At 38.3% G+C, this 12,393-nt stretch overlaps 1 protein-coding gene across 1 annotated transcript; it reads right to left on the bottom strand.

The window, feature by feature from the left end:
- Positions 1-2,256: 2,256 nt before the first annotated feature.
- On the bottom strand, positions 2,257-4,306 carry LOC110708880. Its single transcript, XM_021887103.1, has 2 exons — positions 3,158-4,306; positions 2,257-2,937 (listed from the first exon to the last, which is right to left on the bottom strand). Exons 1-2 carry the CDS (start codon positions 4,304-4,306, stop codon positions 2,257-2,259), a joined length of 1,830 nt encoding a protein of 609 aa, XP_021742795.1.
- Between the last annotated feature and the right edge of the window lie 8,087 nt (positions 4,307-12,393).

Genomic DNA, 12,393 nt, shown 5'->3' with positions numbered 1-12,393 from the left:
GTTGGCCACTTATTGCTCATGTATTCACTTCTATGCTAGCATTGAGAGATGGAGTCTAGTTGTGAGCCTATTCTTATATGATTATGCTAAATTCCTCTTGATTATGGTTCCTTGTTTGAATGATGTAGTAGTCTTAGTTGCAACAATTAGGTGAGAAATCCCAATTGTTTGTGCCTTAATGCTTTCTTGGACCGATTGAAAGACAAACCCGAGTTACTAGTCTACTTCCCACCGTTAAGACTTGGTTGGCCTATCTTGTTAGTTAAGTTTGGTTTAGGATTGCTTAGTGTTGTGGCTTCGAAAGAAGGCAATGTTGAGTGCCCTCTCTATCACCCAATTTGTGTTCATGCTTGCCTATTGATTTAATCCGTTGGTTTGGTTGAAGTCGATCCCTATTTTCCCCTAGTGTTTGTCTCCATAGTAGTTATCTAATCAAAACCCCCAATTTGTGACCAAACTAGATTGCAACCGTTTCATATTCTCGGTGTACTTACCCATTCCCTACGGATACGATCCTCTACTTACCCTAGACTTGTCTTAGGTTGGTTTAGGTAGAAATATTGTTTGGCTTGAGGGTGATTGTCCAATGACCGATTATATCCCTCTATCAGTAAGAGCTTTCATGCATGGAAATAACTAATTGTTCTTGCTAGGACTTATAGGATTCCGCTCTCAATGTCTTTAAATCCATAAAAATAGATATGATTGCATGTTAGGGAAGCTATTAGTTGATCGAAAGAAACTCTTAGTATTGTTGGAATATTTATTGATTTTATTGAGGGAAAGAGATTGTTCTATTACGTTGATTCATATTAGTGGGGATACTTAATATTAGATATATTTAGTTCTTGATTAATTTCATATTATTATTATTGTTGTTGTTGTTGTTGTTGTTATTATTAGTTAACTAGTTTTGTGCCCCGTGCGATGTCCGGGTTGTATATTGGATTTTAAAATAAATTTTTAATTTATATGTCAAATTTTAAAATATACCATTGATACAAAATTAGTTATAAATTGATGTGTTTTATTCCGATTTGTTTTCTAGTAGGTATGTAATGACTAATAACAATATTGGTGAAAATGTTCTTATAAATACATTTTAAAAAAATGTTCAAAGCCCTTTGGCCTAGGTTGACCTGAATCCAAAACTTTGGGCAAGAGTTGAACATTTCTTGGCCCATAGCCTTAAGTGATCCGATCCGATATGACTCATGACTCGACTCTGATTGAGAGGTTTATAGATAGTAATAAAATTATATTAGATTGTAAATTATATTATTTTAACCGATTAGTATATATTATAAATGAATGTTTTACGTTTTGAATTATTTCCTTCGCTCCAAAAAATATTATGATATAAAAAATAAATTTATATGATAATTTTTTTTGAATAAAATTATAATTCAATTTTTACCTCTGAAATATTGGTATTTGATCGAAAGTAAAACTCTAAACTAACAATTTTATCCTAAAATTCTTTCTAAATTTGATTGAAAATAGAATTCTAATTTAAACTAATTTTTTTTATCCTTTGAAGTCTATCTAAATCTATCCAACGTGGCGCAACACTTGACGAGAAGTTGGAATGCCAAGTGTCACTGTCTCGTGACCTAGCTAAAAGTTTAGCTTTATATATTAGTTATATGATATTTGTTTTAGAATAGATTTCTCAACTTTGATTTGGTTATTTTCTTATTATGAGTCTATTTAATTAGTTAATCTATAGTCTCTTGGGATTTGATCCTTACTTGCCTGTCTACATAGTAGTGATCTAGTTAGGTTTATCTTTGTTAGGTATGTGACACACCTATCAGATGTATGAGTTTAGAATGACTAAAACCCATACCATATGTTTGGTTGTCAAAAGTATGAATTTAAAACCTATACCTCAAACCCACAAGGTATGGGGTTTAGAAACCTTGTGTGTGTGTGGGGGGGGGGGGAGTAGGTTTAGTTCATTCCATTCACTTAGAATTCAAATAAAATGAGGGAATAGTGAGAGAATTCATTTTAGAATTGAACCAAACACGTGGTGGTATTAAGCATCAAGTTCCAACCCGATACCACCTGAACCTCATTCCTAATTCCAAACCCATACTACTCTGCGAACCAAACTCTCCCTTAGATTATAAATAAATAAAAACCTAATTATAATACTATTACTAATATGTAGCCTGTAATGGCCAAGTTGCTAGACTTCCTTTTTTTTTTTTTTTTTTGAGGGAAAGCAGAGCTAATGCATTAATTCATGGACTAAGTGTCCGAGAGTACATAAGGTGAAATCATTGCAGGACAATGATTAACCCAAACTTGTTCAACCCCAAACGACATTAGCTTAGCAAGGTGATGAGCGACAAAATTGCCATCCCTTTTCACATGAGAGCAAGATAAAGAAGTAAAAACACTACATAAAGACAGAATATCATTAAGGACACCATCGAAATCAGAGAGATACACCGAGGTCTTCTTAAGGCGATTAATGAGAAGCTGACTATCTGACTCTAGAATTACACGCTCAAACCCGTGCTTCCTTGCTAACTTGACAGCCAAGAGGAGCGCTTTCCCTTCCGCTATTTCTTGTGACCACCATGCTCTAACTCGGCGAGAAGCAGCAAACAACACATTGCCTTCATGATCGCGAGCCACCACGCCCATTCCAACCCATCCTTCATCACTCAAGGTTGCATCAGAGTTAAGCTTAACAAATCCAGATGGGGGTGCGCACCATTTATTACTGCTTGACTTTGGTTTGCTAGCTGTGATTGCATAAACCTTCTTATTATATAAACCAAAGTCCTCTACTTCCCTGTGAAATCTCGCAAGCAGTACCTCATTAGGAGTAGTAGTATCAGCAAAAAACTTCTCATTCCTTTCCCTCCAAATCACCCACGCCAAAATCGCAGCTCGCTGCTGGATCTTGCCCCCATCTCTCAACTAAGTCACACATCGACTCTCCTGCGCAAGGAACAGCAGCAGTGCAGCCACTGTCAGTCCATAAATCGTGAACACGCACGCACTCGAAGAGAGCATGTGCAGCAAATTCTTCCTCTTCTCCACACCAAGAGCATCATGCTTCTTCAATCAAATGGCGGTATTTCAGTAAACCCCTTGTTGGCAGCGTATTTGTGCAGCATCTCCAAACAAAATGCTTGACCTTCGGAGAAGCTTCCAATCCCCAAATTTCTACCCATGCTTTGTGAAACTGGTCGAAGTCGCACCCTTTACCCAGCATATATGACGTTTTAATCGAGTATAGGCCATCGTTGGAAAAAGCCCAGGTAATGGTGTCCCTTGAGGCTTTCTCACTCAATAGGATCGAAAGGATACACTTCTTGTCTCTCTCATTAAATACAGCGGAAATGATCTCTGCATTCCACTCCATTCTCGAAAAATATACCAGATCACATACATTAGTCACACCTGCCACCTCCCCACTTGTGACAAACCGTCCATCTCCATCCGCCACCCACGGGTCTTTCCATATATTCACCATTGTGCCATTGCCTATACGCCAAATCAACCCTTCCTTCACGAGAGCCTTAGAGCTCCAAATACTCCTCCAAGAGTAGCTCCCCGCAACTCCCAAATAAGAGTCAAGAAAAGAGCTATTAGGAAAATACTTTGCTTTCATCACACGACCGAAAAGGGAGCTTCCATTATGAATGAGTCTCCAAGCCTGTCTACCAAGTAGAGGCACATTAAAGACCTCTAAATCCTTGAAACCCATACCCCCAAGACATTTAGGTGTGCTCATAGCATCCCAAGACTTCCAATGAATTTTCCTTTCCGAACCGGTATGACCCCAAAAGAAATTGGCCATAGCCGATCGAATACTCTGAAAAAATGAAGTTGGGAATTTATATACGCCCATCAAGTAAGTGGGAATAGCCTGTATTACCGCTTTAAGGTGTACCTCTTTCCCAGCTCTCGAGAGTAACCTTTCCTTCCAACCTTGCAATTTCTTCCATATCCTGTCTAAAAGTGCTCTAAAGATTGCTTTCTTTGATCTCCTGGCTATCGTGGGAATTCCCAAATATTTGCAATGGTGATCAACCGTGCGCATACGAAGGAAATCCACCAACTCATCTTGTTGCTCCAAACTTACCCCTCTGCTGAACGACACTTTCGACTTTTCAAAATTAATGTTCTGACCAGATGCTACTTCATATTTGTTGAGTATATCAACTATCACTTCGCATTCCCGTCGAGTCGCCCTAGCAAAAAGTAAGCTATCATCTGCAAACAATAAATGAGAGATAGCAGGCCCACTCCTACTTGATTTTTCCCCATGTAGTTCACCCATCCGAACTTTATTATGTAACATATGAGAAAAAGCGTCGGCCACCAGAATAAAAAGATAAGGAGAGAGAGGGTCTCCCTGTCTCAACCCCCTAGATGGGGCTACCATACCACATTGTAGGGAATAGATTTCAAGCGTTAACCCCTAGCTTGAACCCCACTGTGATCATACACTAAAGTACGGTGGCGTCCAAAAGGGAAGAAGATAGAGCAAAAGAGCCGCCAACAAGTTTTAGGAACTTGTAAACCATTCACAGGGTGAAGGCTACACCCCTTAACGATCCATGAGATCGTCAACTCCATAAGGTCTTGAATCAAATAAGGGTTCGGGGATGAAGGTACAAATCCAACCTAAAAGAGATTGAATCTGCCCTAATAATAGGCCTCTACTTTATTCTGATCGTATTCATGTGCGCTTTTTGACTAACATGCAATCAATAGGATTAACCCTAAACCTGTTTATCTATGTTGATTGAATTTAATGCACAAACAAACTATTATTGGCGATCACTTGAATTATAATCATATTAAACCTAACAAGATTATTAATTATCTTATTAATCGTGATTACAAATACCAACTCCCTTTAAACATGCATAAAAGGTGTGATCAAGCAATAAATAATAAATCAAGCAACATAATAATAAATATAATCATGATCATAAAATTATAACAATGAAATAATCATCATAATAACAATCATATTAACCATAATAACAATCATATTAACCATAATAATAATCATGTTAAGCATAATCACAATAATTATAAAATTAAAATTATAATCATAATCAAAACAATAATCATAAATCATGTTAAAGCATAATAATAGCAAGATCCTAGGCATGGTACTAACAAAATTAATAACAAACCCTATCATGTCACTAAGCAATAAAAATCAAATCTTTAACCCTAACATGATACTAACAATCATAAATATTAGGAAGAACATAGGAAGCATCATATCAATCATATTTAATATTAAAGTTATCCTAGACATGATACTAGGAATATCATAATAACAATATAAACATGATTTCTACATCATAACATCTATTAAAACCATTAAAGCACTTACTTTGATGCCTCGTACCTCTTTTTAATAATAAAATACACACGTTAGTAACTTCAAGGAAAATAATAATCAAAACAATTAAATTAAATAATTGAAATAGAGATTTGGAACCAAACCCTCAGAAATTAAACCTTTTACGTCTAGGGCAAAGGCAACTTCAAATATGGCTAGTTGTTCCTAGATCTTGTGAATGCGGAATTTTGTATGTAAAAAACAAAGTTTAGAATTAAAAGAAAGAAAGAATTAAGGAAAGAGAGAAAGATGAAAGAATTAGAAAACTGATTGTAGGTGAATGATCGTGAGACTTGGTGAATGAGGAGAATTGGTGAATGTAAATGATTCAAAACGGAGTTTTTAATACGTTATTTATAGAGAAAATCAGCCAAAAAGATAAAATAAAAAAAACAGAGTCTGGCGCACAAAAAACAAAGTTGGCGCAAACCCTGGCTAGCTGGCACCAGACACCAACACTAGCGTCAGGCGCCAGGCCTGGTTTCAGACGCCAAAGCCTGGGGTCAGGCGCCAAGCCTAATTTCAACGCGTTTTCGAAAATTAGATAAGTTTGCCATACTGGAGGATAAAATCATATAATTTCCTCGAAAATGCTATTTGATTTTGATTAAAACTCTGAAAAGTCAAAAGTCAATTTATCATTGCTAATTGAATTAGGAATGAAAAGAACCTTCTAGAAGATTCTAGAAGACTAAAACCATTCCTAATTGCATTAGGAATGATAAATCATATTAGGCCCTCCCCTAGATCATTGGTCCGTACATAAAGCTCAAACCGAGCCCAGTTTGGTAAATTGGCCATAACTTCCTCAATATTCATCGGAATTGGGCTTATAATATATCGTTGGAAAGGTCTTTGCAATTCCCATCCAACTACACTAATATTGGACCCATATCATGGACCAACCAAACTGGATTAGTTGTTTTCTTAAAATAAGTTTTCAAAAATAGAGAGAAGAGAAAAGAAACTTAAAACTTTCCGCAACACTAGACTTTCCACACTTTCGCTTCATTCGATTATGATTTGACGTGAAAGGTACTTATCACTGGGTTTGGTTTCGGGGAGACACAAATGGGTGTCTTCAGAAGCCCATACTTTAACTGAGTTTGGAGAAACGCGAGTTTCGAAAACAAAAGTCAAAGTATCGATAGGGACGGAGAATGATTCAGAACGTTCTGCGATCCTAAATCATTCTTGAAACGCCGATACCTGTAAAACTATCGTTAGTTAAACAGATAAAAGAGTTAAGAAACGCGTATCTTGCACCGTCGAGCACACGTATCTGAAAGTAACTGATTTGCTGTATCCTGTTGTTTTGATGACCTCCTACAAGATAGAGAATGCCATCCCGCTTGAAAACTGCTACGCCTGTAACTGCTTCCAAATTTGGAAGATTGCTTCGCCTGAAACAATCCTCCTCCGCATTGATAATATTCCACATCCAAGGGAATACTACCGAAGATTATTTCTCTCGAAACAATCCTCATCCGCATTGATAATATTCCATGTCCAAGGGAATACTATCGAAGATTATTTCTCTTGAAACAATCCTCATTCGCATTATGACCGACTTCCATGCTTAAGGGAACACGATCGAAGACAACTTCGCCTGAAATTACCTTCAGTTGTTTGTGACAACTCTCCGCAATCTAGGGAACACCATCTTGCTGCTTGTTTTGACGATCTTCCGCAATCTAGGGAACGCCGTCAATCAACGTTGCTACATCTCGAGCCTTTTCTTGAACCATAGTGACAACCTTTCCAATCATAGCAAAAGCCGTCGAAGACCGCCCATCTCGTGCTATCTTCTCAAATCTTTGGTGATGACCTCCACAATCTTAGCGAATTCCGTCGAAGACCGCCCATCTCGTGCTATCTTCTCAAATCTTGGGTGACAACCTCCACAATCTTAGCGAATGTCGTCGAAGACCGCCCTTCTCATGCTATCTTCTCAAATCTCGGGTGACAACTTCCACAATCTTAGCGAACGCTGTCGAAGATAACTTTACTTGAATTCATCCTCAGTTGTTGCGATAATATTCCGAAGAAAATTACCGAAGACCAACACTTGTCGGTCTTTAAAGCTCGCTCGAACTTTGCTTCCGCTATGCCTGTACGTCGGCGCTTTCGTTGCTTTGAACCTATACGTCGGTGCCTTTTCTGCTTTTGAGCCAATGCTTAGGCGCTTTAAGCTAAGTGAGACGATCTTTCATCAGGTCGATCACTTATTTGCTGTCGTGATCAAACCGACTACTTAATCATGTCAAATTGCTTATAGGGGCTAACTGGCGTACCAAGGAACCCGAAATTGTTGTATGAGGTCGAAATCACCTTTCTGAGAGGCTTCGAGCTCTGTCGCTGCTGAGATATCTCTGGCGCCAAGAATTGGAGTAGGGTCCTCCCTATTCTGCTGCACCTGTATTTATTTTTGACTATAGAACTTTGCCAATTTCTTCAATTGTCTTAGGGTTGACCTAAGGTCTAACGTGTTTGACACATTGACTTGATACGACTCAAGGCATAAACTTGACTCTATGTGATTGACTGACTCGAGGTTGACTCGACTGAAGTGACACGTGTGTTAGACTCAAATCAAAGTGATATGACACGACATGACTCAATGTGTACATGACTCGTGTGTGCATTGTATTATGATTGTGCGACTCGAAAACTGCAAAAAACAAAAAATTTCCGTCATTTTTGTGGAGGGTACCGACTTTCTCCCGAAAAAGAAAGAAGTGAAAAAGAATCGAAAGTTTGAAGATGCATGTTGAATGAGCTTAATCAAATGTTGTTTGATACTATCTCTCAAGGTGCAAGGATTAATCCATCCTAGGCTATCTCAATTGTTGACTCCACGATGAAAGTATTTGGGTAACTTAGGCACGGAGGCTAAGTACTTCATACTTCGTGATGCAATGAAAATTATGATTGATGAGTGATGTTGATATGCCAAGGCATGCTTTAACGGTGTATTAAGATTTCATGACAAAGGGTTCCTAAGGGAAGTATATTTGGTCATGTATCTGTGCGCTGTGTGAGAGTGACACTAAAGTTAGGCCGCAAGGGCTAAGTGTGTGGAAAGATATATTGAAAAGAGTCAAATGGTGGCAACTCTTAGGCTAGGTAAGCTAATGATGTAGGGATCAAGCCCCCAAGTCTAGCTCTAAGTGAATAGGGATGAGCATAGGATATCTCTTGATATGATCATGGTGTAAGTGTGTGAATATGAATGCATTTTTATTACGGCCGCACCTCGATGCGAGGTTGCCTACGTATCCATTAGGAATCAGGCCGAACGTAGCTCTAGCCGAACCTCGCATAAGTGTGTGTATACCTCAAAAAGGTCTTTTTAAGGGTTGTAAAGTGGTTAGGCTAAAGGTTTGAAAGAAGAAGGGGATAAAGGCTCAAGACCCTAGATAAGCCCCCAAGGTGTGCAACCTCGCTTTCGAATCTTTATAATTTTATGCTTGAGTTTCTACTCTCTTTTTTTTAGCTCACTTTTATCTTTTTCTTTAGCATCTATTTTATTTTTATAAGTGTGGGCAATCCCAATCATGCGGTCTATCACTCACTTGGAATTCATATTTCTCAGGCACAGTACCGAGCACTCGATAAGAGACGCAATCCGAGACGTGTTCATATCGAAGACATTTTCATATCAAAGACATTGGAACACTTGCCCTTTTGTACACTTTTTTTTTTTTTTTTGCTTTTGCTTATTTTTGCTATTTTAATTTTTTGAATCACTCAAGCCCTTTTTTAGAATTGCATAAGTTGCACACCATCCCATCCCAAGGTTAGGTAGATGTAGGTTGAAAAAAGAAGGGTCTATCGTTAGACGAGGATCAAAGTGGTTTATGAAGAAAGAATGCATAATTGAAAGGTGAAATGAGATATGATGTGGCTACAAGGTGTGCCTCAAATCATCGGTATACCTTGTGCTTAATTCGACATGGATTTTTTTTAATGTAATATAATGAAATGATCATATATAAGGAAATAAATGCTCATTTTTATTAAAGGAAAAGAAAGAAAATAATCTACAAAATTAATCTAAGGAGAAAGAAAGGTGCCTATGCTAGACTTATTAGGGAAAGGAAAAAATGAAATAGAAATAGAAAAATAGGCCATAAAATCTCGTCGTTGCAGCTCGCCTCTTGTCTTGTGTTGTTTCCTTTATCATCACTCGCTCTTCTTGTTAACTGGAGGCATAGGAAACTTGTTGTTATCAATCAAATGTTGGATAGCCTCCTTTAGCTTCCAACAGCTCTCAGTAGTATGACCCCTACCTTGATGGTACTTGCAGTGTTCGTCTGGATTCCAACTAGGCAATCTCTTTTCAGGTATGGGATCTTGAATAGGTCCAATGGGAGTAATGAGTCCTTTGGCATGGATTCGATCGAAGGCAGTATCGTAGCTCATCCCAATGGGGGTGAAGTCTTTCATTCCTTAGTTGCTTCTTAGATCCTTGGTTATCTATGGCTAAAACTTCACTGAGATCAAAGGTACTAACATTGTTACTAGAGTGGGCGTTTTCGGAAGAAGAAGGATTGTCGTTCTTCTTTCCTTTCCAGCCACCGTGGTTATTATTGTTAGTAGCTTTTTGCTTCGCGAAGTCATCTTTGATTTTAATTATGATGTCATAAACGGCCTTGAAAGTATTCAGATTGAGTTGATATTTTAAATGCTTCGAATACTTCTTTTGAAGGTTCTTGATAAACATCCTCACAGACTCCTTTTTGGTGGGGACTTCAATCATCTTGGCAGAAGTTTCTCTCCATTTATTAAAGAAAGAAGTAAAGCCTTCATTCTTTTTTTTGTCTTAGCATCTCAAGTTGTCTATGGTCGGTTTCAACTTGAATATTGCACTTGTACCTATTAATGAAAGTGTTTACCATCGATTCCCAGGTAGAGGTTTTCTCCTTGTCAAGGGAGAAGAACCATTGTTGGAAAACAGTTTCAAGAGATAGTGAGAACAGAGATGGGAAAACCTTCTTATCGATACCCTTAATGTTCATTATAGTTTCGAAAGCTCTTAAATGAAAGTAAGGGTTGTCAGTTGCTCTGAATTTTGGGATGTCAGTGGTGTTGAACTTATGTGGAAGAAGTTCCTTGTCCAGCGAGACCCCTTGTGAACTCATGCCCTGAAATTTATAGTCGCTAGATAGCTTGCTTAGACTCTCTTGCATGAGGTTCATTTGTTGTTGCTTCACGGGATCATCGATCTTGAGTGTGAGTAGCTTCAGTGTCTCAGTCACGTTAGTCAATTGACTCCTAAGTTCATTAACTTCCTCTTGAGTTTCCATTATCTTCTTAGCCTTCCTCTTTTGAAAAATCGGTTTATCAAAAAGTGAGACTTGAACAAAGAGGTTGTCCTTGATTAATCGCCCTTCTCTCCTCGACCAAATACCGTGGAAAAGGAATTTGGGGATATTCATTGTTAATTATTTAACTCAAACTCTATTCAACATGCAATGGAAGGAAGATGTGAAGAAATATTGTAATAGAATGTGAAGGAAAATGATGTAGATGGAGGGATATGAGGAATTAGGAATAGAATGTACCCTCCAACTCAAATGACGGAAAAGACCGACTCATGCATGAACCTAAGACATAGTCATGGTGATGTGTACTCAAAGTGTGTGCTAGGACTATTGAGTGTAGGTGACATGTTAAAACTCGTGTTATGACCATGTGGCTAGACTATGTGACTAGACTCAAGCAAAGACTAAGTTAAGACCTCATGTATATGCATTAAACTGGACAGACTGTGGTATTTTAGTCATAACCTTTTATCTGCGGCTCTGATTGGAATGAAACCAACGCCAAATTAAAGAAAAAACTCGGGGCTACAGATCCATAGGTTGTACGACTCGTAGTTATTCCTAGAACTCTGGCTATGACCAAAACAAGTTGACGTTTGTGCAGTATACGGGAATAAAAATCTGGGTTGACTTAAAGGAACTATGACTCGATTAAACAAAGTCCTTTAGTCATTAATTATTTTATTTAGTCTTAACACAAGTCAAACAAACGGTTAGGAAAAATCACATAGAGTATGCACAACAAAAAATGCACAATTAGTCAAGTAGGCACAATATGATGCAATGAGTTTGCAACCTAACCATGGCTTTAGTTCTCTAAAGTTTGGGATATGGTTTAATCAATGAGGGTCCATGGTTAATTGTCTGGATGCACCGCGCGGAAGCCTAACCGTGAAGGGTTGGCGCGAGTGGATGGGACACCGCGAGTTTTAGAAAAAACTCGCAAATTTCTGGCTCGGTATTGGGGGAAATTGGCGCCAGCAATCAGAGACTGGCGCCAGCTTTAAACTGTAGCGCCTGGCACCAATATTAGCGTCTGGCGCTACGACCAAAATGCTGGCGCCAAGCTCTGGCCCCTGACGCTACTTCCCACATGCCTCAGCAGCTTTCTGTGCTCGATAAGATTTTCCAGTTTCGCGCGGTGTTATTTCAGTCCTAGTTGTGAAATATATTTCTCAAATTTCCTACGTGTAAAATCCTATGTTTTTAACTCATTACGGATGGTCTTTCCAATGAGATCTTTTTTATGCATATGACAATACTTTTAATCAAAATTACGCACATGAAATACTTAGAACGTTTCGAGTCTCATCCACTCATTCTAAATCATTGCCGAAAAAAATTCAGAAATTAAAATAGAAATCCTCCCCGGTGGAGTCGCCAAAAACTGTAGGGAATAAATTTCAAGCGTTAACCCCTAGCTTGAACCCCACTGTGATCATACACTAAAGTACAGTGGCGTCCAAAATGGAAGAAGATAGAGCAAAAGAGCCGCCAACAAGTTTTAGGAACTTGTAAACCATTCACAGGGTGAAGGCTACACCCCTTAACGATCCATGAGATCGTCAACTCCATAAGGTCTTGAATCAAATAAGGGTTCGGGGATGAAGGTACAAATCCAACCTAAAAGAGATTGAATCTGCCCTAATAATAGGCCTCTACTTTATTCTGATCGTA

Source organism: Chenopodium quinoa, unplaced genomic scaffold (genome assembly GCF_001683475.1).
Source record: "Chenopodium quinoa cultivar QQ74 unplaced genomic scaffold, ASM168347v1, whole genome shotgun sequence".
Classification (NCBI taxonomy): domain Eukaryota; kingdom Viridiplantae; phylum Streptophyta; class Magnoliopsida; order Caryophyllales; family Amaranthaceae; genus Chenopodium; species Chenopodium quinoa.
This window is presented reverse-complemented; position numbering and strand designations above follow the sequence as displayed.

Excerpts from the sequence above, each read along its gene's own strand:
- LOC110708880 (XM_021887103.1), bottom strand. The coding sequence starts at position 4,306 with ATGGGTGAACTACATGGGGAAAAATCAAGTAGGAGTGGGCCTGCTATC. Across the intron at positions 2,938-3,157 it reads GATTGGAAGCTTCTCCGAAG|TTGAGAGATGGGGGCAAGAT; the intron begins GTCAAGCATTTT and ends TGTGTGACTTAG.